Raw genomic sequence first — 24,244 nt, forward strand, 5'->3', positions numbered from 1 at the left:
CTTGTTGTTTAATTAAACAGAAGGGGGGAGATGTTGAGGGCCACAGCCCAGTAGGGATGACGCATGGCATTTTGCCAGAAGGGAGTGGTTGAGAGGTGGCGCCAGCCAGCCATTGAGATGATGATGGTTATGTTAAGCTGTTTATTCAATTGTATATAGACCTTTACTGTCCTGCAATAGGGCAGCTCTTGCTGCCTCAGGTGCCTGCTACTTTGGAGTTCCTGTTGAGTTCTTGCAGGGTCCAAGAGAGTTCCCCAGAAGTGTGTGTGGAGTGCTGGTGGAGTTCGGGCAATAAAGTTTCCTGTTTGAACATACAAGTGCTTTGTGGCAGCTCGGTTATTTGTGCCCAGCCAGACTGCGGCAGTTGATTTGGGAGACAGTAATTTCTTAGATCTTCTGGTGTCATCCCCAGGTCTGAATTACTTTGTTCCTGTGGTAGGTGTGTGCTCAAGGATGGATAACTCTGCTAGGATGGGGAAGAAAGGTAATCCTGTTTCCACTGAGATTGGGAAGGGGGAGAGATTAGGGAGGCAGAGAGAGAAAGGAAGAGAAAAAAAAATGTCCTTTTCAAAAATAAGTCACAATGACACAGCAGCAAAAGCTATATTCAAAGCATAAAGTCGACCATAGTTACACTTTGAATTTGCAATCCTCCTGCCTTAGGCTCACAAATTGCTGGGATTACAGGCAGGCAGCACCATGCATCATCTCCTTTGTCATTCTCTGCTCAAAGATGAGCATCTCTCTCTCTCCCTCATCTTTTTTTAATATACACATTCTTTTCTTTTGATTTTTTTTAAGTTGTAGATGGACACAATACCTTTATTTATTTTTATGTGGTGCTGAGGATCGAACCCAGTGCTTCATGCATGCTAGGCAAGCACTCTACCGCTGAACCGCAACCCCAGCTCTGACCCACTCTCTCTTGAGATTGCTCTTTGCTTGAGCCTTACTTTACTTTCACTCTGCTTGTATTTATAATAAAGTTCTCCTGCCTGGCTTTTGGTGTCTGACTTTAAATTTTCTTTTGTCAAACACAAGAACCAAGGTTTAAAGTTTCAGTTCCTGTGACACTTATATCACAAGAAAATTAAAGGTGGATGCCTCTGGTGAATACGACTAAGATCAGGAAAATATGTATTTGTTTTCATTGTAAGTCTTTCTGTAGCATTTATTTTATAACCATATGCATGTATTACTGTTTCTTTTACATTTTTGTTTAAATTTTCCAACTATAATAGTAACACATTTATTATTTTTGTTCACTATTTTTATTCGTGTGTGTGTGTGTGTGTGTGTGTTACTAGAGAATGAACCCTTTGCTTCACACATGGCAAGTGCTCTACCATTGAGCTACATTCCCCTTTTTAATGTTTTTTTGTTTGTTTGTTCTGAGGATTGTACACAGGGGTATTTTACCACTGAACCACATCCCCAGTCCTTTATTTTTCTATTCTTATTTTGAGACTGGGTCTTGTTAAGTTGCTCCGGGTCTTGTTAAGTTGCTAAGGCTGTCTTTGAACTTGTGATCCTTATGCCTCAGCCTCCCTAGTCATTAGGATTATACAGGTGACCACCGCTCCCTACCGAATGTTTCTAAATAAACTTATTGAACATAATTTAATACAATAAAATGCACCTGGTTTTTTTTTTGTATGTTTTGTTTTGTTTTTATTTGGGGGTATTGAACTCAGCAGCACTCGACCACTGAGACACATCCCCAGCCCTGTTTTGTATTTTATTTAGAGACAGGATCTCAAATTGCTTCACACTTTGCTTTTGCTGAGGCTGATCTTGAACTCGAGATCCTCCTGCCTCAGTCTCCTGAGCTGCTGAGATTACAGGCACACACCACCTTGCCCAACAAAACGCACCTGTTTTAAGTATACTGTTTAATGAGTTTCAACAAATGTTTGTATCAGCCAGGTATTGCTGTCATCCTGACTTTGGAGGCTGAAGATCACAAATTTGAGGTCAGCCTCAGCAATTTAGCCTAAGCAATTTAGCAAGACTCTGTCTCAAAAATAAAAAGGGTTGGAGATGTAGCTCAGTGATAAAGCACTCCTGGGTTCAATTTCAAGTACCAAAATGAATAAATAAAAAAACAAACAAATAAATAAAATAAAAATAAAAACAAAAAAGTTTGCATTAATGTAACTACCATTATAATCAAGATATAGAACACTATTTCACCCGAAAAAGCTCCCTTGAGATCTTTGCAGTCAATCCCCAATGACTGTCCTTAGCCACAGGCAATCACTGCTCAGCTTTCTGTCATTAAACATTAGTTCGCTTAGGTTGATTTGGTCTGGTACTAGGGATTGAACATAGAGGTGTTGAACACTGACACATCCCAATTTTTTTTTTTATTTTGACAGAAAGACTTCCTAAATTGCTGAAGGTCTCAGTAAATTACTGAGGCTGTCCCTGAATTTGCTATTCTCCTGCATCTCTAGCCACTGGGATTACAGGTTATACACCAACCTGGCCAGGGCTTTTAAATTTTGATGATATCCCATTATAAGATCTATTTATTTATTTATTTACTTTATGGTTTGTGCTCCCCTCCCCCCCTGCAGTCACAGTGAAATCCAGAAACAAGAAGCCTGATGGATAAACATCTTGTGACAAAAGTCAAAACTATGCCCTAGGGGCTGAGGCTGTAGCTCAGTGGTAGAGTGCTTGCCTACCATGTGTGAGGCTCTGAGTTTGATCCTTAGCACCACATAAAAATAAATAAAGAAGGCATTTTGTCCATCTACAACTATAAAACAACAACAAACAACAACAACAACAAAAAAAAAAAACTATGCCCTAAGACTTGATGGCACATGCCCATAATCCCAGTGACTGGGGAAGCTGATGCAGGAGAATAGCAAATTCAAGGATGGCCTCAACAATTTAGTAAGACTCTATTAAAAGGGCTTGGCTCTGTTTAAAGGGCTTGGGATGTGGCTTACTGGTAAAGTGACCCTGGGTTCAGTTCTTTGTACCAACCAAACAACAAATTATGGTCTAGACAAGGGGACCTTTCTTCTCATAACAAAAGCCACCACGAAAAGAAAATCCTGAATGAAGATCCACCAGACCAGCCTGACCTAGGTCACCTGTTGTGGCAGCTGTGCAATCTCTCCAGCTATGCAGATCCCCCACCATTGCCCTCAATCCCCTTTCTATGAAATCTCAAAATCATTGTCAACTCCACAAAGACAGGACCAAGGACATGGGTTCCCTTGTCTTCCTGGTGTGGCTACACTGATTGAAGTTTCTTTCATGATTTTCACCCTCCCCTTTTGATTTGGGGGCAAGTGGCTGGACCTGATTTATTGGATTACCAGAGTCAGATCTCTGGCCTAGGACTGCTGGTAACAATCTTATCTGAGTCTTTGCATTCCATACATGTTTTGGAATCACCTTGTCAATTTCTACATACAATCCAGCTTGAATTTTTATTGGGATTGTAATAAATCTGTAGGTCAATTTGGGAAGTACTAACAATACCTATTTTTCCATGGTATATTTTCCCTTAGGTCTTCTTTAATTTCTCTCAACAATATTTTGTGGGTTTCTTTAACAGGCCTTAAACATTTTTAAAAATGTATCGCTAGCCAGGTGTGGTGGTGCACACCTGTAATCTCAGCGGCTCAGGAGGCTGAGGCAGGAGGATTGAAGTTCAAAACTAGCCTCACCATTTTAGTGAGGCCCTAAGCAACTCAGTGAGACCCTGTCTCTAAATAAAATATTAAAAAGGGCTGGGGATGTGGCTCAGTGGTTGAGTGCTCCTGGGTTCTATGCCAGATACCCTCCAAAAAAGTATCCCTGAAAACATCATGTTTTGGATACTATTTAAGTTTTTTTTTTTTTTTTTCCCTTCGGTACTGGGGAATTAAACTCAGGGATAGTTTATCACTAAATTCCATTCCTAGCCCCCCCATTTTTTAGTGGACATAATGACTTTATTCATTTATTTTTATGTGGTGCTAAGGATTGAACCCATTGCCTCACATGCACTAGGCAAGCACTCTATCACTGGGCCACAATCCCAGCCCTGTTAGTAGTTTTTATACATTTACATTTTGCATAATATTATACACTCTGACTTTGCTGAATTTAATTATGTGTCCTATTATGTTTTTTATACACCCCATAGGATTTTTTTCTCTTTGTTTTAGTAGCAGGGATTGAACCCAGGAGTACTTAGCCACTGAACCATATCTCCAGCCTTTTTTATTTTTTATTTTGAGACAAGGCTTGCTAAATTGCTTAGGGCCTTGCTAAATTACTGAGCCTGCCATTGAACTTCTGATCCTAATGGCTCAGTCTCCTGAGTTGCTGGGATTATAGGCCTGTGCCGCCATACTTGGCCCTGTTGGATTTCATGTGCTTGTGACCTTGTAATCTCCAAACTATTTTTTTGTTTGTTTGTTTGGTACTAGAGATTGAACCCAGGTGCACTTTACCACTAAGTTACATCCCTAGTCTTTTAATTTTTTTATTTTGAGGCAAAGTCCAAGTTGCTAAGCCTGCCCTTGAACTTTTGATTCTCCTACCTCAACCTCCTGAGTTCCTGAGATTCCAGGTATGCAACACTGAGCCTAGCTTGTTGTGCTTTTTGTTATCATAAATGTACAATTTTGTAAAAAAAAAAAAATTTCTCTTTAGCCATTGAGAAACTCATATATTCATTCTTCTTTATTCTCTATTATGAAGCATTATACTTTTTTTTTTTATATAAAATCATACTTCCTTTCCTGGGATAACTTCACACAGTATGGATGTATTACCTTTCTTCTTCTTTTTTAAAATATCTTTTAGTTGTAGTTGGACACAATACCTTTATTTTATTTATTTTTGTGTGGTACTGGGGATCGAACCCAGGGCCTCGCACTTGCTAGGTGAGCGCTCTACCACTGAGCCACAACCCCAGCCTGTATTACCTTTTTTCTGTATTCTAGTTGTTAATATTTTGTCAAAGACTTTTGCATCTTTGTTCATGAGAAATATAGTTGTAGGTTATAGTTTTATTGCAATTTTGTCTGGTTTGGTATCAGAGTTATGCTGATCTCCTAAAATGAGTTAGAAAATGACCCTTCCTTTTTTTATTCCCTGAAAGGATTGGTATTATCTCTTCTATTATTTGATAGAAATTCATCAATGAAGCTATCTGGTTAAAACATTTTCTTTGTGAGAAGTTCTTAAATTATGAATTAAATTTCTTTAATTCATTTAGAGGTATTTAGATTTTCAATTGCTCCTTGATTCACTTTTATTTATTTATGATTTTCAATGAATTTGTCTATTTCAATTAAGTTATTCAATTTGTGGGCATAGAAATTTTCATAGTGTACCCTTCTTTACTTTTTTTTTTTAAGTTATAGATTGGGCACATACCTTTATTTATTTTTATGTAGTTCTGAGGATCGAACCCAGTACTAAAGTGCTAAAGCACTCTACAACTCCAGCCACCTTTATTTACTTTCTTTTTGGTGGGGGACTGGGGGACCAGGGATTGAACTCAGGGGCACTCAACCAGTGAGCCATATCCCCAGCCCTTTCTCTTTTTTTATTTAGAGACAGGGCCTTGCTAAGTTGCTTAGGGCCTTGCTAAATTGCTGAGGCTGGGTTTGAACTTTCAGTCTTCCTGCCTCCGCCTCTCCCAGCCACTGGGATTACAGTCACGTGTCACAGTGCTTATTTACTTAAAAAAAAAATTTTTTGTAGTTGTAGATGAATAGCATGCCTTTATTTTATTTGAGTATTATTTTTAAGTAATGCCAAGGATCAACCTAGTGCCTCCCACCCACGTGCATGGCAAGTGCTCTGCCACTGAGCTACAGCCCCAGGCCACTTATTTACTTTTTAATATATATAGAATTGCAATGACAGCCTCTCATTTCTGATATCAGTAAAATAAATCTTTTTTTTTCAATGTTGTTCAATCTGGTTATAAAGATCAACTTTATTGATCTTTCCAAAGAATTAACTTGAGGTTTCATTGACTTTCTCTGTCTTCTTTTAATTTTATTGAATTTTATCATTATTATTTTCATTTTCTACTTACCCCAACTTTAATTTGCTCTTAGTTTTCTAGATTAAAGTACAAGCATAGATCAATAATTTTATCTTTTTTTGTTTTGTTACATAAGCATTTAAAGCTACATCTCTCTTTCCTAACTTTAGAGGGCTTTTTTCTTTTTACAGCAAACCAACACTGAAACACATATAATTCAACACATACAAACTGTGAAATTTTTTTTTTCACAAAACAATACTTTCTCTTTACAATGTGCAAGGCATGCTGATATTTTTTATTCCATATAATTAAGAAATGCTATTTAAGCTGGGTGGTGCACATGCCTGGAATCCCAGGGACTCAGAGGCTAAGGCAGGAGGATTCCAAGTTGAAGACCAGCCTCAGCAAGTTATTAAGGACCTCAGCAACTTAGTAAGATCCTGTCTCAAAATAAAGAATACAAAGTGCTGGTAATATAGCTCAGTGGTAAAAATCCTCCTGGGTTCAATCCTTAGTACCAAAAAAAAAAAAAAGAAGAAGAAGAAGAAATGCTTTTTATACCTGGAAATGGTGGCACAGGCCCATAATCCCAGTAGCTTGTGACAGGAGGATCATAAATGGAACATAACTTCAGCAGTTTAACAAAACCCTGTCTAAAAATTAAAAATCAAAAGGGGTGATGTTTTAGTCAGCCTTTTCACTACTGTGACTGAAAGACCGAACCAGAACAATTTTAGAGACGAAGAGTTTATTTGATGGCTCATGGTTTCAGAGCTCTCAGTCTAAATTGAAGCTGGGTCCATTTCTTGGGTTAAAAGTGAGGCAGAACATCTTGGCAGAAGAAGAGTGTGGTGGAGGAAAACAGCTCTCAAGAAGACCAGAAAGAGGAGAGGAGGGCAAGAGGGAGAATGGAGAGGGAGAAGGTGGGAGGGGAAGATGAGGAAGGGGGAGACTCCACTCTCCAGATACAAAATATATACCCTATAGCCACGCCCCCAATGAACCACTTCCTCCAGCCACACCCACCTGCCTCCAGCTACCAGTTAATCCCATCAGGGATTAATTAACTGATAAGGTTAAGGCTATAGCCCAATCATTTCTCTTCCAAACCTTCTTGCATGTCTCACTGGTGAGCTTTTCAGGGATACCACATATAAACCATAACAGGTGATATTATAGCTCATGATAAAACACCCAGTGTTCAAACCCCAGAACCAAAAAACAATCAAACATGGAAAACATTTATGTATAAAATGAAGAATTGAAAAAAAACTGAATACCAAAATACAGTCCGTTAAATACAAACAATACTGCATCCTCTTAGATAAATGCCATCTTAAAAATCTTTGTAAAGTTTGTGAAACAGCATAGGAAAGCATTCATAAATCAGGAAATATACACACATATGATTACAACTATATAGCAGAAAGAAATTCCACCTGTAGAGGTGGAATGAACAAAAGTGTTACTTGCTTTTTCCATTGGGATTAGAGGAGACATTTTTTCCTATTCCTCTGTATTTTCCAAATTCTACTAAATAGTATGCTAACTTAAAAATGAAACATTGACTGAATATGTTGGCTCTTAGGATTTAAAATGGAAAATATACAAAAAAAAGCACAGGAAGAGTATTTATAGTATGGTTGTAATTCTGTTTCAAGTGTACATTTGTATGATGAAAGAGTGAGAGAATACAGAGAAAAATGTCAGAATACCAAGAAAGGTTGAAAAAAGTGGAATGGTAGTTGAGAATTTTTTTCCTCTTTATTTTTTAGATTTTCTGTAAGTTATTTACTTGTATTTCTTTTGTAATAAAACCTTTTTGATAACTGTACCTAGTTGCAATAGATGAAGTTAATTTCCCCCAGGCTCCCTGTGGTAGAGATATACCTCAGGCTTCATTTCAACAGGCTGCTGGGGCTTGTTTTGTGTCAAAATAATGAAAGGCATATAGGACATTTAAATTCTACCTTGTCATGTTAGGATTTATCAAGCCCTTAGAAAGATAAAAGGCAAAGCTTCTACAGTGGCTTTTCTACTACAGTTGAAAATAATGATGACTGGGCCAAGAAGCCAAGAAACATGGGTTCTATTCTCAGTTCTGCATTTTTGTTCAGGGAGGTCATTTAACCTCATTTCCTAATTCTAAAATTTTAAGAGTCAGATTACTAGTCTGTAATTGAAGGTCACATATAGAAAACCCTGCTAAGTAGGGTAGATGCAGAAAATTAGTGGTGGATTTGAGCAAGTTTCTAAAAGTACAAGGGGAAGAACTCAACAATGGGTTGAAACACAAGCATCAAGATTTTTCCAAAAAATCTTAGGGCATAGAACACCCAGGTACTTTGTATACCCTATCTAGCAAAGAACAGAACTTTATGGCTGGTCCTAACTCCCAGCTAAAATGAGGATGTGGAGAAAAATGCAGCTTTGAGTGTTACACTGAGAAAACACCCCAAAAGCTCATTTAGTTTGGCGAGTCAAAGTATATCTCTACCATACTGTCCAAAAGAATTTTGTGAAAAGGCTAGGGATATAGCTCAGTTGGAAGAGTGCCTGCCTAGCATGCACAAGGCTCTGGGTTCAATCCCCAGCACCAATAAAATTAAATTAAATTAAAATAAAATAAAAAGAATTTTGTGAAATGACAATAATGTTTTAAATCTGTGCTGTTCTCTATGGTAACCACTTGCTATATTGGACCACTGAGTACTAGAATTGTGACAAGTGTAACTGAGGAATGGAATCCTAGTTTTATTTATTTATTTATGTACTGGGGATTGAACCAGGGACACCTTAAATGTCTCCAGCCCTTTTTATATTTTGTTTTGAGAGAGGGTCTTGCTAAGTTGCTTTAGCTGGCTTTGAACTTGCCATCCTCCTACCTCCGCCTCCTGAGTTACTGGTATTACAGGCATGCACCACCACACCTGGCTCTTAATTTTAAAATTAAATAGCTACATGTGGCTAAAGGCTATCATATTGAGCCTTTTGTTTGTTGTTGTTGTTTGATCATGGGGATTGAACCAGAGGCTTTACCACTGAGTTACATCCCCAGCCATTTTTATTTTTTGTTTTGAGAAAGGCTCTTGCTATCCCAGCAGCTCAGGAGTCTGAGACAGGAGGATCTCCAGTTCAAAGCCAGCCTCAGCAATGGCAAGGTACTTAGCAACTCAGTGAGACCCTATCTCTAAATAAAATACAAAATAGGGCTGGGGATGTGGCTCAGTGGTTGAGTGCTCCTGAGTTCAATCCCCAGTACGAGAGAGAGAGAGAGAGAGAAACAGAGAAAGAAAGAAAGAAAGAAAGAGTCTTGCTAAATTGCTGAAGCTGCCCTTAACTAGGATCCTCCTGACTCAGTGTCCCAAATAGCTGGGATTACAGGTCTGCCCCACCATGCTCAGCTGTTCTTATTCAAGCACAACAAAACTTATGCAATGAAAGAAAAATCCTTTTTTAAATATGAAAACTATTGCATTTTATACTTCTTAGTGTGTCTGTGTATGTGTCTGTATGTGTGTGTGCTATGAGTAGTAACTTAATGATTTCACAAGAAGCTAAACAATTCTAAGAATTTTACAGGAATTTACACCCCTTCTAGAGTAACCCTAGAGTAACCACATTCTGGGCTCAACCTGAAAATGCATTCACCTAAAATGATTCAGCAAGCACATTAGCTCCAAGTGACTTTCTAAACTAGGGACAAGGTGAGACAACGCAATTTGGGGCTGAGGCCTTAATCTTAAACTCAGACTAAGTCTGGGTTCTGCAGTGAGGAAGGGCACAGCAATTCTTTCTTTAGCACTCAGAATCAGCTGGTACAGACAATGATGTTCCTAACCTTAGACTGTCCCTAAATTTCCCCTAAGTGCAATAAGTAATATAGTCCTGTAACAGTCAAATTATAGATTTCTAAACTGTACTATAGACCTGGAAATCCAGATATATTCCAACGTCTTCCTACCTAACCCCATTAAGGAAAGAGAGAGTTAACCTAATGCCAAAACAGGTTTATTGGTTATTTTATGCCAAAGAATGTGAGTAATTTGCAAGTACTCAAAATAAAAAAGGCTCGATACAAGCTGCCTCCCTTTTACCCTGAGAAAGTGTACCAACTCCAGGCAAATAGAGTTCAGTCAAACTTCAAGTTCACATAATAGACATACTAAAAACAAATGTAAAGCTCCTGCTTTGTTAGGAAATAAATAAAAACTGCTGAAAGTAAATGAAATAAGAAAAAATTAAAATTGAGATACTGATTCCTATAATAACATCAATTATTGTTTGTCTAAAACATAAGGCCAATAAAACATTCAGAATTTAGGCATAAAGTTATATTTTAAGAGGAGAAAAGTACTGGCAATTTTTTTGTAGCTCCTCTGGCAGCTCCATACATGTAGGCTAAGAAAAGAAAATGAGCATAGGTTTATGATAGCTAAACCTTTGAATACGGTACTTAAAAATCACTTCTATTATACCTGACAAGAATAGGTACTCTAGAGTCTATTCAAATGTGTTCATATATCACCCTCTAGTTTTTTGTTCATTTGTTTTTTTTACTAAAAAAAGTACTACCAATATTTTTCAGCCTATGAATATGAATTTTGCAGATCCCCCTTCAAACAAATCTGAAAGCCAAAACACAAAGCAAAAATTTTAAATGAAAGATCCTTCCTGATACTAAGGCCAAGATTTTTCCCTTCTTCAAATCCTCTTAATCCAAATTATGAGAAATAATTTACTCTGTCCACTGGCAACATTTCTGCATAGTGACATAATCAGAAATTGTATTTCTTTCATTAGTTATTCATTCTCATTCTAACCCAAATACCAGGAACTCAGCAGTAAGCAAGAGGATATAATTTTCCCTGAAGCCTATAATGGAGGCATACAAAACATACAACATGAGAAACTTAAACATTTCGAAAGGCCCTGTATGGCAGAGAAATGAGCCATCTTTATGGCCTCAGGGACAAACTATAAATCCTAAGGCAGATTTAAAGAAGGATTTATCCATGAATCTGTTTTCTCCAAAGCTGGACAGGGAGGGAGTGTGGAAATCACAGCTTTTTTGAAAGGATGAAAGGTATCAGCTGGTGACACTCTGGTTTCCTGAGGAAGAGAAGAAGACACTGAAACTTCTTGCTTTGTGCATGTGAAATCTTCCTTATTTTCCACCATCAATAACTGTTCTATCTCTTCTTTCAAAGAAAAACTTGCCTGGAACTCATGCTTGGGTATTATAAAGTGTTCTTTCTGAGTTATTCTTTGCTCCTTTAACCCTTTTAACTCAGGACAAATGAGTTTGTTACTGGAATTGTCACTGGCTTCTCCTTCCTTTATGGGAGGTAGATGAGACTTCACTGTTGTTTGTTTAGCTCCTTCTTTCAAAAAATTCACATCCTCATGAAATTCCGGAGATGTAAAACTTGGAGCTTTATCTATTCTAGAATTTTTACAAAATAAGAAGCCTCTGACTTTTTCCTCTTTTCCTGTTGTCTCTGCCACTGATTTCTTTGGGCGTAGCTCAGTCCTTATTAGGAGTCCCTTTGCATTCACCTTATATTCTTTTGCAGCTCTCTCTCTGCGCTCCTTCTGGAAGTCCTTGAGTTGAAGTAGCTCCTCTGGAAGCTCCATACATGTAGGCTAAGAAAAGAAAATGAACATAGGTTTATGATAGCTAACCTTTGAATATGGTACTTAAAAATCACTTCTATTATGCCTGACAAGAATAGGTGCTCTAGAGTCTATTCAAATGTGTTCATATATCACCCTCTAGTGTCTTCAACTATAATTGTACTATTTTTGAGCAAAAATATTTTGAAAAGGTAATGAGTCCACATGTGTGTGTACACATGTATGTGTAAAGATTATACAGGGAAAGTGAGTCTCCCAACCTGGCCCCAGTTGCCTTAGCAGATGCATCTTCTAAAAAGCTGTTTCTTGTGTAACCTACCAGAGGAAGTCTGCATATATGATTATAAGTGTATACATATACACCTTATTACATGTTTATATTTCCAATGCATTACTTTTTTATTATTTTTGCAATACTAGATATCCAACCCAGAGCCTTGCCCATGGTAGGCAAGTGCATTACTACTGAGTTACACTCCCAGTCTTGATGGCATCTTTGGTTTTTCCCCTAACTTTTAATGTTGGTAACTAAAATCATTCTACACAAATGATACCACACATTATATATTCTTCAGCATCTTGTTTTTGTTTGTTTGTTTTTTTACTAAAAAAAAATGTTTAGGAGATTGTTCCATATTAGCATTTCTAAGGGCTATATGGACATATTGTAACTTACTTAACCAAACCTGTTGTGTCCCCCTCCCCCAACACACACACACACACACACACACACACACACAAACAGAGTGACCCACCACTGAGCTATGTCCCCAGGCCTTTTTATTTTTCATTTTGAGGCAGGATTTAGTTACATTGCCCAGGCTGGCCTCAAAGTCCTGTTCTCAGACAATGTTTCTGCTTCAGCATCTCAAATAGCTGCTATTACAGGCACATGTCACTAGGCCCAACTATCACAACAAGTTTGCAAAGTCAAATTTATGAATTTTTTATGTATGAACTTTGAGTATTTTTGTGTTACGTTAAAAAATTCCTGTATTAAAATTTTTAAATTATTTTTTCTAATAATTTTCTAATTTCACTAAAATTTTTTTTAGTAGTAGATGGACACAATACCTTTATTTTATTTATTTATTTTTATGTAGTGCTGAGGATAGAACCCAGTGCTGCACGTGTGCTAGGCAAGTGCTCTACCACTGAGCTACAACCCTAGTCCCATCTAATTTCACTTTTTTATACAACTACTTGATCCAAGGAGTTTATTTTGTTGTAATGAAAGAGAACAATCCAACTCTGGTTCTCCTCCTCTATATTTGTAAATTAATTGCCTAAGACCCTTTACTGAATAATCTCTCCCATTGATTGGAAATGCTAATTTATCACAATCATCTTGGCAAATTGATACTGAGTTTATTTCTTGGCTCTCTACTTCATTCCATTCACCTGCTTAATCATGTATCAGTCAAAAAATGTTTTAGGGCTGGGATTGTGGCTTGGCGATAGAACGCTTGCCTGGCACAGGCGGGACCTGGGTTCGATCCTCATGCACCACATAAAAATAAAGTCATTGTGTTGTGTCCATCCATACCTAAAAAATAAATATTAAAAAAAGTTAATTAAAAAATGTTTTAGTGTAGCTTTGTTTTAATATTTTACAAAGCCAGTCTTCTTTCAGCATACTCCTTTTCCCAAGGTTTCCTGGCTATTCTTGCATATTTATTGGTTTTTACAAAGTCTGTAATGACAATCTGTCATAATAATCCAGGTGTTACTATTTTTATGAGAATAGAATTAAATTCAAAGATTAATTTAGGAATGATCAATAGCTAAAATTTTTTAGTGTTCCCATTCATTTAAGTGTTCTTTTACACTGTGCAGTAATATTAAAATGTTTGCTTCATTTATGTCTTTTTTTTTTTTGGTACCAGGGATTGAACCCAGGGGCACTTAACCACTGAGCCACATCCCCAGCCCTTTTTTTTTTTTTTTTTTAAATATTTTATTTACATTTTAGTTTTCGGCAGAGACAACATCTTTGTTTGTATGTGGTGCTGAGGATCGAACCCGGGCCGCACACATGCCAGGCAAGTGCGCTACCACTTGAGCCACATCCCCAGCCCTCCCCAGCCCTTTTTATTTTTAATTTTGAGATAGGGTCTCACCAAGTTGCTTAGGGCCTTGCTAAGTCACTGAGGCTGGTCTTAAACTTGCAATCCTCCTGCCTCAGTCTCCCGAGCTGCTGGGATTACAAGTATGCGCCACCACACCTGGCAACCTGTATTTTTTCATACAACTATACATAGGGTGTTTTCTCCCATTATATTTTCTAGCTGTTTTTATAGATTTAGAAAACCTATTAACTTTTATATTATTATTATTTTGTTAAATTCTCTTTTTGCTTGTGGCAGTTTTTGTTTGTTTGTTGTTGTTGTTTTTTGGTTCTAGGATTTTTTTCCACCATGGAGCTACATGCCCACATTTTTTATTTTGAGACAGGGTCTTGCTAAATTGCTTAGGGTCTCACTAAGCTGCTGAGGCTGGCTTTGAATTTGTGATTCTCTTGCCTCAGTCTCCAAGTTGCTGGGATTACAGGCATGCACCACCATGCCTGGCCCAGTGTATTAGAAAAGTACCCATCCATTCTGACTTTAATCAGTAATGCATGTAAAGGATTATACAAATTTTTTTCAGCATTTATGAGATAATCATAAATCTTTCTTGGCTCTATGAAAATGGAGAAATATCCTAACATTGAACCATGTTTGGAACTAGAATCCAATAACACATTAAAATAAAAATATATAGGTCTTTTGTAGTTCATAAACATGATAATTAGGTTTTCATGATATTGTGTGAGATGTTCCTTCCTCAAGCCTTTCTATGATATTGGCACATTTCTGGTCTGACATGAAAAAAAAAAAAGCAAAATATCATACATTTAAGTGGAGTTTGTATACATCTTTATTTTATTTATTTATTTATTTATTTAATATTTTTAGTTGTAGTTGGACACAATATCTTTATTTTATTTATTGTTATGTGGTGCTGAGGATCGAACCCTGCGCCTCACACGAGCTAGGCAAGTGCTCTACAGCTGAGCCACAACCCTAGCCCCTACATCTTTATTTTTAATTGCCATATTAATTGTACATACTTATCAAGTACAGTGTGTATTTTAATATATGTATACAATGTGTAGTAAGTTGAATAAATATTGAATTAAATAAATATTTTGGGCTTTGTCAGCTGTAAACTCTGTCTCATATACAGACGGTCTTTGACTTATGATGGTTGACTTATTTTATGTATATATGTGTGTGTACATATTTATATTTATTTATTTTCTATCTATCTATCTATCTATCACCAACTTCTCACTTATACACTCTTATGTTACTCTGGCTGCATAAAAATAATTCATAAAAATCTTATGTTTACTTGATTGACAGAAACATTCATTGGAAACATAATGATTTGGGGAAAAGGTGCTGAAAGGGATGGATCAAGCACAAACCATATTCTCTTTAAGAATATTTATCACTAAGTCTGCCCGTGAAAGTTACTATGGTTATGATGAATCGGTATCATTGTGCCCTCGTGAGGAAGAGGCAAAAACTGCAGAAAAGGAGGTGCACATACCTCCATGCCTGCAAGCCGGTCTGCAGACCCTTCTCTATAGGTGTTTAGGTACCCATCCACCAGGGTAGTTAGGTCAGACATCATCTCATCCATAAGTACCAAGCGAAGGGGTAGCAGGTAGGTTGCCTCCAGGGCCAAAATTTTCAGCAAAGAGGGTGGAAGAGGTCTTGTGAACCACACTTCTGGATTCTCCTAGAAACACCCAAACAATTTTTTTTTTTTAATGAAGAGTAAGTAAAACTTTACAGAAAATAATTGTATAAAGGTTGCTTAATCTAAAATACTGTTATTCCCTTCTATTTTTACCTCCTACTTTCACACCATCAGTAGCTTTCTGAGTGCATGCATGCATCCATACCCATACATATACAGGGTGCATGAGAGACACAGGGAGATTGGTCAATCAGGAGTTCTCAAAGTTGGAGGCAGCAGACTGGAGTATATGTCCAAATTTGTAGACAGTATGGTCATGATCTAAGTTTATATTCAGGGATACTGGTGGTCATAATATAAAGAAAATTTATATTATTTTGGGAGAAATAACTTGTATAATTTTGTTTCCATCAGCTTAATTCACTTTCTTTTTTTTTTGGGGGGGGGGTACTGGGTATTGAAATGGGTGTTTAAACGCTGAACAACATTTTAAATTGCCTAGGCTGGCTTTGAACTCGAAATCTTACCATCTCAGTCTCTGGAGTCATTGGGATTACAGCACCCAGCTTAATCCAAATTCCTACAAAAGTTTCCCAATTATCCCAACATGGAATTATATTTCAGAATACTTTTTTGGGGGGGTAAGAGCAAGGTGGGGGTACCAGGGATTGAACCCAGAGGCACTTAACCACTGAGTCATATCCCCACCCCCCACTTTTTTTTTTTTTTTTTAAGAAAGCAAACAACCTAACTTAATTTTTGTTTTTCTGGTACTGAGTATTGAACTCAGAGGCACTCTATCACTAAACTGATCCAAGGTCCTTTTTAAATTTTGAGAAAGGTCTTCACTAAATTGCCAGTCCAGCCTCTAATTTGATATCCACCTACCTCAGCCCCCCCCCATGTAGTGGGGATTACAGGGGTGAGTCACCAAGCAGGGCTTAATTTACTTTTTTTGTGTGGGGGGGACCAGGGATTGAACTCAGGGGGACTCAACCACTGAGCCACATCCCCAGCCCAATTTTTGTATTTTATTAGAGACAGGGTCTTACCGAGTTACTTAGCTTCTCACCATTGCTGAGGCTAGCTTTGAATTCACCATCCTTCTGTCTCAGCCTCCAGAACTGCTGGGATTATAGGCATGTGCCACAGCGACTGGCCAGGTCTTACCTTACTTTTTAAAATTAAAGATGATAAATAAGTCAGGCATAGTGGTTCACACCTGCAATCCCAGTGATGAAGGAGGCTGGGCAGGAGGATTACAAGTTCAGGTCAGCTTTGGAAATTTAACAAGAACATATTTCAAAATAAAAAGCGGGTGTGCAGAGTGCCCATGAGTTGAATCCCAGTACCATAAAAAGAAAAAAAAAGATGACATACAGATGGTAAATAAATACAGAAGACGCTCAACACTATGAGTGTTGAATTAAAACCATATATTGTCAATACCCATAAGAATGACTAAAATTAAGAGTGACCAAGTGTTGGCAAGGATGCACAGGAACTAGAAATTTCATACACTTCTGGATGGGAATGTGAATAAATAGAGGCCCATTGGAAAACAATTTGGAAGTGAAACATAACATCTACAATATCATCTATCAATTCTATTCCTAGATACTTGCCAGATAGAAGTGAAAAGTATACATCAACACAAAAGCCTATCCACAAATATTCATACCATTCATAGCAACACATGAGTAAACTGTGATATATGCACACCACAGAATACAACTAGGCAACAAAAAGAAGTATATTATCATGCTATAGCATAATAACTCTCAAAATAATTCTGTTAAATGAAATAATCCATATGTACATACTGATTGATTCTATTTCTACAGTATGTCATGGAGAGGGAGCTATACAGATTTTTCCCCCCTTATTTTGGTGATAATTTCACAGGGATATACCAATGTTGAAACTAACCAAATTGTACATTTTATATATGTGTAATTTATTATGTCCATCTCATTCCACCATCTTTCCTGCCCCCATACCCCTCTCCCCACCCCTCTCTCCTCTTTGCCCATCCCCAGCCCTTTTTATTTTGAGAGTGGGTCTCACTAAGTTGCTTGGGGCCTCGCTAAATTGATGAGGCTTGCTTTGAACTTTAATCTTTCATGCCTCAGCCTCCCAAATTTCTGGGATTATAGGTAGGCTCAAGAAAGCCTGGTTTTATTTCAGAGTACTTTTAAAATGATAATCAACAAATCTTTTCTCCAACTGAAACCTTTTTCTACTTGGCACAACTAAGATTCTGGCAATGCTCATATGCTTACATGGCAGCCAACAGCCAGGGGCACTAACAATTTAGAAACATCCAGACCATTTATTTATTTATTTATTTATTTATATTTTCAGACAGATTCTCATGAAGTTGCTTAGGACCTCATTAAGTTGCTGAGGCTGTTTTTGAACTTGTGATTCTCCTGCCTCAGCCTCCAAAGCTCCTTGGATTACAGGCATGTACCATTGTACCTGGCAATATAATAGACTATTAATGGTGCTCAAGAAAACACTTGAAAAAATAACATCAAATGGGATATCCCTTAATACTTACCCGAATCAGTTTTTGTCTTTCTTCTAGAAAGAAGAGATATTTAGGGGCTACTTTAAGGTGTCTAGTTAAATTTTCCTGCAGAGTACTGATGCAATTTGGAAGAAAGCCACCTGTTTCCATGGAAAACTGAAGGACATCTGCTACCTGCAGTGTTAAAAAAGACAAATTAACCAGTTAAGTGTATACAGAAAACTATCTCAAAATTATATTAAAAACTATTTTAGCCAGTAGTGGTGAGTCATGCCTATAATCCCAGAGGCTCAGTAGGCTGAGGCAGGAGGATCCCAAGTTCAAAGCAAGGTTCAGCAATTTAGTGAGGCCCTAAGCAATTTAGTGAGACTCTGTCTCAAAGTAAAAAATAAGGGCTGGGGTTGTGGCTCAGTGGTAGAACGCTTGCCTAGCATGTGTGAGGCACTGGGTTCAATTCTCAGCACCACATATAAATAAATAAAATAGGGAGGTCCATTGACAATTTAAAAAAACTTAAATAAAATAAATAAAAATAAAAAGAGCTGGAGATATGGCTCAGTAGTTGAATATACCTTGAATAGCCCTGGGTTCAATTCCTGGTACCAAAAAAAAAAAAATCGATTTTAAGTTTTTAGTTTTAACTATCTTAAAAACTATTTTAAACTGGGTGTGGTGGTGTACACCTGTAATCCCAACAGCTCAGGAGGTTGAGGCAGGAGGATTGGGAGTTCAAAGCCAGTCTCAGCAACTTAGCAAGACCCTGTCCTAATAAAATATAAAAAAAGATTGGAGATGTGGCTCAGTGTTTAAGTATCCCTGAGTTCAATCCCCAGTACCAAAACCAACAACAAGAAACTATTTTAAGAGAAATACTTTAAATACCATTTTCCCCAAGGATCCATGTTAGGCCACACCACCAGGAAATTTAAAGTTGTTTATTATTTTGAAATAATTTTTAAAAGTAGAAACTACTGACTTTTTTTTTCTGTTTTTGTTTTTCTCTCTCTCCCTCTCTTTCTCTCAGGGCCTTGCTAAATTGCTGAGGCTGGGTTTGGACTTGTGAATCTCCTGCCTCAGCCTCCTGTGCCCCTGGGATTATAGTATGCCTGACTACACCTAGTTCAAGCCCTTAAAGGTTTTTAAAAATTTTTTATTATTTTCTTTTTAGATATGCATGACAGTAGAGTATATTTTGGCATATTAAATATACATGGAGGGGTTGGGGTTGAGGCTCAGCTGTAGAGCGCTCGCCTTGCACGTGCGAGACCCTGGGTTCAATTCTCAGCACCACATACAAAAATAAACAAGTGAAATAAAGGTGTTGTGTCCAACTACAACTAAAAATAAATAAATAAATATTTTTTAAAAAGAGTATGACATCACTCAAAAAAAAAAAACATACATGGAGGGCTGGGGTTGTGGCTCAGTAGTACGGCGCTTGCCTAGCATGTGTGAGACACTGGGTTTGATCCCCGGAACCACGTAAAAATAGAAAATAAAGGTATTAAGTTCATCTACAACTAAAAAAAAAATTAATAAAAAATACATGGAGTATTGAGTTATACTAGTCGTATATTCACATAAGAACATAGGAAAAGTTATGCCTGATTCATTCTACTGTCTTTCCTATTTCCAAACCCCCTTCCTTCCCTCATTTCCCTTTGTCTAATCCAATAAACTTCCCTCCCTCCACCATTTTTTTTTTTTAATTGTGAGACAGGGTCTCACTAAGTTGCCCAGGCCAGCCTCAAACTTGCCATCTTCCTGTCTTAGTCTCTCTACTAGCTGGGATTATAGGAATATGCCACCACACCTGGGTAAAGTGTTCTTATCCACTTTCTTTTATTTGCCTAGTATAATGTCATTTACTATACTTTGATGCCTGTGGGAACCAAAAGGAAAAGAAAGGAAAGGACTGGGCAAAGGAAAATAAACTTGAGAATTTTTTTCTATTATCTATTAGCAACTTTATTAATAAAAGTTTTGGTATGAAAAGCTAATCAAATTAAGAATTTCAATACCTAGGGGCTGAGGTTGTGACTCAGTGCATGTTTGAAGCACTGGGTTGGATCCTCAGTACCACATAAAAATAAATAAATAAAATAAAGGTATTGTGTCCATCTACAACTAAAAAAATATTAATTTTTTTAAAAAATAATTGCAATAACTATTTATGATAGGCTGAATAATGATCCCCATAATATGGCATTCTAATCACTGGAACCTTTGAATATTATTTGATATGGCAAAAGGGACTTCACCACTGTGACAAGTTAAGGACCTAGAGATGAGGGGATTATCCTGTATCACCTGGGTGGACTCTAAATGTACCCACAAGTGTTTCCTTCTTTCTTTTTTTAATTTTTTAGCTGTATTTAGTATTATTTTATTTATATTTATTTATTTTTATTTTTTTAGTTGTAGATGGATGTAATACCTTTATTTTATTTATTTATTTTTATGTGGTACTGAGGATCCAACCCAGGGCCTCACACACACTAGGCAAGCACTCTAGCACTGAGCAACCACCCCAGCCCACAAGTGATACTTTAAAAAGGAGACAGGGAGATTTTATTATGGTCAGAGGAGAAGGTGACCCAGTGGTGGTAACAGAGAAAAGAAGGATGCATTTTAAAGATGGAAAAAGGGACCATAAGGCAAGGAATACAAGTAGTCACTAGATACTAAAAAGTAAAGGAAAGTCTCTCCCCTTGAGAGCCTCCATAAGAAACCCTGCTGACACACTGACTTCAACCTGGGAAAAGTGATTTGAGACTTCTGATCTCCAGAATTGTTTGATAATATATTTGTGTTGTTTTAGATCACCAAATTTGTGGTGATTTGTTACATCAAGAATAGGAAACAAATATACTGCGTTAATGGAAAACAAATTGGTAAAATTCTAAATTCCTGTTTTTGCACTATGGAAATCTAAAAAGAAAATTTTGGAAAGATATGCTGGAGGCTACACTAGAAATACATATGAGTTCTAATCAAGAAGCCTAATGGAGCAGGTGCACTGTTGTGGGCTCGGGAGGCTGAGGAGGAGTATTGCAAGTTCAAGGAAGTATTGCAAGCTCAGCAATTTAGTGAGGACCTAAGCGATTTAGTGAGACTGTCTCAAAAAAATGGCTGGTTACTTAGCTCAGTGGTAAATTTCCCCTGGGTTAAATCCCTAGTACCCCATCTCCTCATCCCCTTCAAAAAGAAACCTGATGGTCTCAAGGGAACAATGAACAATTCTCTTACATTTTGGAGTAAGCATAGCATAGAAGACATCTCTATGCTATTAGTCAAAGCTCTTGAGAGAAGCCCCAAAGGAATATGAAAATAAGATAAATGACATAAAATTTATTATAAACATGTATAAAGAGCAAAATTGAATCATACATAGTAATGAAATTGAACTTTTAGGAATTGCTGCTCAAAAATAATTGGCCAATTCATTAGTTTAATTCCTCTTCACAGCTCTGAGTATATGTATCCCTTTCGTTGGCATAAACCTAAAAACTAGAAGAAAATAAAGAATGCATAATGAAGGACTGGGGATGTGGCTCAGAGATAAAGCACCCCTGGGTTCAATCCCAAGTACCTAAAAACAAAACAAAATCCTCAAAAAAACATTTTAAAACTGGTGGTTTTACTGCTCTCACAGAAAAGCCAAAAATTAAGTCAGCTCTATGAGCTAACATAATCTAGAGATTTCTCATCTTTTAATACATATTTTTTTAGTTGTTGGTGGACCTTTTATTTACTTATTTATATGCAGTGCTGAAAATCGAACCCAGTGACTCACACATGTGAGGCAAGCACTCTACTGCTGAGCTACAATTCCAGCCCCAAGAGATTTCTCATTTTTGTCTCTCTCTCTCTTTTTTTTTTTTTTTTTGGCAGCAGGGATTGAACCCAGGGGCACTGAGCTACATTCCCAGCCTAAGTCTTTTCTATTTGTTATTTTGAGACAGGTACAGACTAAGTTGCTTAGAACCTCACTAAGTTGGCAAGGCTGGTTTTGAACTTGAAATCCTCCTGTTTCAGCCTCCTGAGTTGCTAGGATTACAGGCATGTGCCACCATGCCTGGGTTTCTTTTCAGTTTTTTTTTTTTTTTTTTTTTTTTTTAGGTTGACACAATATCTTTATTTTATATCTGTGTGGTACTGAGGATGAAACTCTGTGCCTCATGCATACTAGGCGAGCTCTCTACTACTGGGCCAAAACCCCAGTCCCCGCCTCTTTTCATTTTTGTTTTTAGGTCCTGGGATTGAACTCAGGGACACCTTACCACTAAGCTACATCCTCAACCTTTTTTATTTTAAAGACAGGATCTCATTAAATTACTGAGGCTGGCTTCCAACTTCTAATTCCCCTGCCTCTGCCTCCCAAAGCACTGGGATTACAAGCATGCACCACTGTGCCCAGCAGTTTTCTCATTTCTCTAAGGCTTCATAGATATGAGTCAAATCATACCTCTTCAGCTATTTTGGGCCAGAATTGGGTTTGGGGGCATAGACAGAACAATCTATACCCCTGAGGTACAGAGATGGTAAAAGTCAATATGTGATTGCTCATTTCACAAAGTTTCCCATGTCAGACTTTAAATGACACATAAACCGCTCAAGGTTTCTGAATGGCATGGAGTATGGATTTTGCTTCTTATTTGACAAATTCTGGAGCAAAATGAGGAAAACAAATTACCAAGTAATTTTAACTTTTCTGCAGTTTTTTTTTTTTTTTTTTTTTTAGTTCACCAAATGTTCTCACATATTGTATAAACATCTTATATAAGAAGTGGGCAGAAATGGTGCATTAAGAGAGAGAGAGAGAGAGACTTTTGATCATTTATCAGAACAAGGACTATTTTCTACCAGATGTCATGCACTGGTTTGAATCCAGTGTTTTCCTTTAAGTACCTGTGTGTCAAAGACATTATTTAGCATAATTCCATACTGATGAGAGAGGCAATCGGAAAGCCAGCGACAATCATGGATGACCTAAGGAATCAGAAGAGGGAGACAGTTATTAGAACCTGGTTGCTAATCTTCTAGCAAAGAAATCAGCTTAAATACTCACCTTTAGAATTCTCTTGTCTTCTAATATCATCTGAAGTCCATTGTTGAAAGCTCGACTTCCCAGAAGGAAAATGTCAAATAAGTAAACTCGGCTATTTGTGGCCACCTATAATAAACCACATCATTAGGATAAGGAGCAAGTGGGGAAGTGGATCTGAAGACCAAGAATATAAGACATAGGACTGGAGTTGTAGCTCAGCAGTAGGGTACTCACCTAGCATGTGCAAAGCACTGGGTTTGATCCTCAGTACCACATAAAAATGAATAAAAATAAAATAAAGGTATTGTGTCCAACTACAACTAAGAAAAAAAAATTTTTAAAAAGAATATAAGACGTGGGGGCTGGGTTTATGGCTCAGTGGTAGAGCACTCACTTAGCATGCATGAGGCATTGGGTTTGATCTTCAGCACCTCACAAAAATAAAATAAAGATATTGTGTCCACCTAAAACTAAAAAAATAATATTAAAAAAAAAGAATACAAGAGATGGGCCAGGTGTGGTGGTACACACACCTGTAATCCTAGTGACTCAGGAGGGTGAGATAGGAGGAGCACAAGTTTAAAGCCAGCCTCAGCAACTTAGCAAGGCCCTAAGTAACTTATAGAGACATTGTCTCAAAATAAAATAAATATAAAAAGGGTTGGGGATGTGGCTTAGTGGGAAAGCACTCCTGGGATTCCTGGTAGCAAAATAAAATAAAATAAAAGGACTAGAGCTAGAAATATAGCTCAGTGGTAGAGCACCCCTAGGTTCAATCCCCAGTACAGCACACATGAAAAAAGAAAAAAAAAAAAAAAGACATGGATAAAATATTTAACACCATCAGTGTTAAATAAATAATAGATACTCAATGATTCTTAGGGAAAACAAGTTTAAATTGATCCTACATAGTTAAAAAAGATACAGTGGGGCTTGGGGTACAGCTCAATGGTAAAGTGCTTGCCAGGCATCCGTGAAGCCCTGGGTTGGATCTCCAATACAACAGACACGATCACTGTAATTTTTCAAAGAAAAGAAAAGGATAAGCTGGTGAGTAAGACTTCCACTATTTATCCTCTCAACTTTTTTACTCCCTTTGGTACCAGGGATTTAACCTAGGAGCATTTAACTACTGAACAAAACCCCAGTCCTCTTTATTTTTTATTTTGAGGCAAGGTCTTGCTAAGAGGCTGGCTTTGAACTCGCCATTGTCCTTTCTTTTCTTTCTTTTTTTTTTAACAACTAAGATCAGAACAGGGAA

The 24,244-nt window shown here is 37.3% G+C and overlaps 1 protein-coding gene and 2 non-coding genes across 4 annotated transcripts in view; 1 reads left to right on the forward strand and 2 right to left on the reverse strand.

The window, feature by feature from the left end:
• Window positions 1–4,853: 4,853 nt before the first annotated feature.
• Trnaa-agc (transfer RNA alanine (anticodon AGC)) lies at window positions 4,854–4,926 on the reverse strand. Its single transcript has one exon. It is a non-coding gene; the product is annotated as a tRNA-Ala (tRNA).
• A 4,953-nt stretch (window positions 4,927–9,879) lies between these two features.
• Exd1 (exonuclease 3'-5' domain containing 1) overlaps window positions 9,880–24,244 on the reverse strand; it is a 49,103-nt gene continuing 34,738 nt past the window's right edge. For both annotated transcript variants that reach the window (XM_071607317.1, XM_027923048.2), the window contains 5 exons: window positions 23,005–23,109; window positions 22,845–22,925; window positions 17,964–18,107; window positions 15,248–15,439; window positions 9,880–11,659 (listed from right to left, as the gene is read on the reverse strand). In XM_071607317.1, coding sequence (XP_071463418.1) covers window positions 11,000–11,659; window positions 15,248–15,439; window positions 17,964–18,107; window positions 22,845–22,925; window positions 23,005–23,109 — 1,182 coding nt within the window. In that variant the 3' untranslated portion in view covers window positions 9,880–10,999. The remainder of the gene's footprint in view (window positions 11,660–15,247; window positions 15,440–17,963; window positions 18,108–22,844; window positions 22,926–23,004; window positions 23,110–24,244) is intronic.
• LOC114085109 (small nucleolar RNA U13) lies at window positions 14,413–14,516 on the forward strand. The gene has a single exon (XR_003581403.1). It is a non-coding gene; the product is annotated as a small nucleolar RNA U13 (small nucleolar RNA).

Source organism: Marmota flaviventris, chromosome 2, assembly GCF_047511675.1.
Source record: "Marmota flaviventris isolate mMarFla1 chromosome 2, mMarFla1.hap1, whole genome shotgun sequence".
Taxonomy (NCBI): domain Eukaryota; kingdom Metazoa; phylum Chordata; class Mammalia; order Rodentia; family Sciuridae; genus Marmota; species Marmota flaviventris.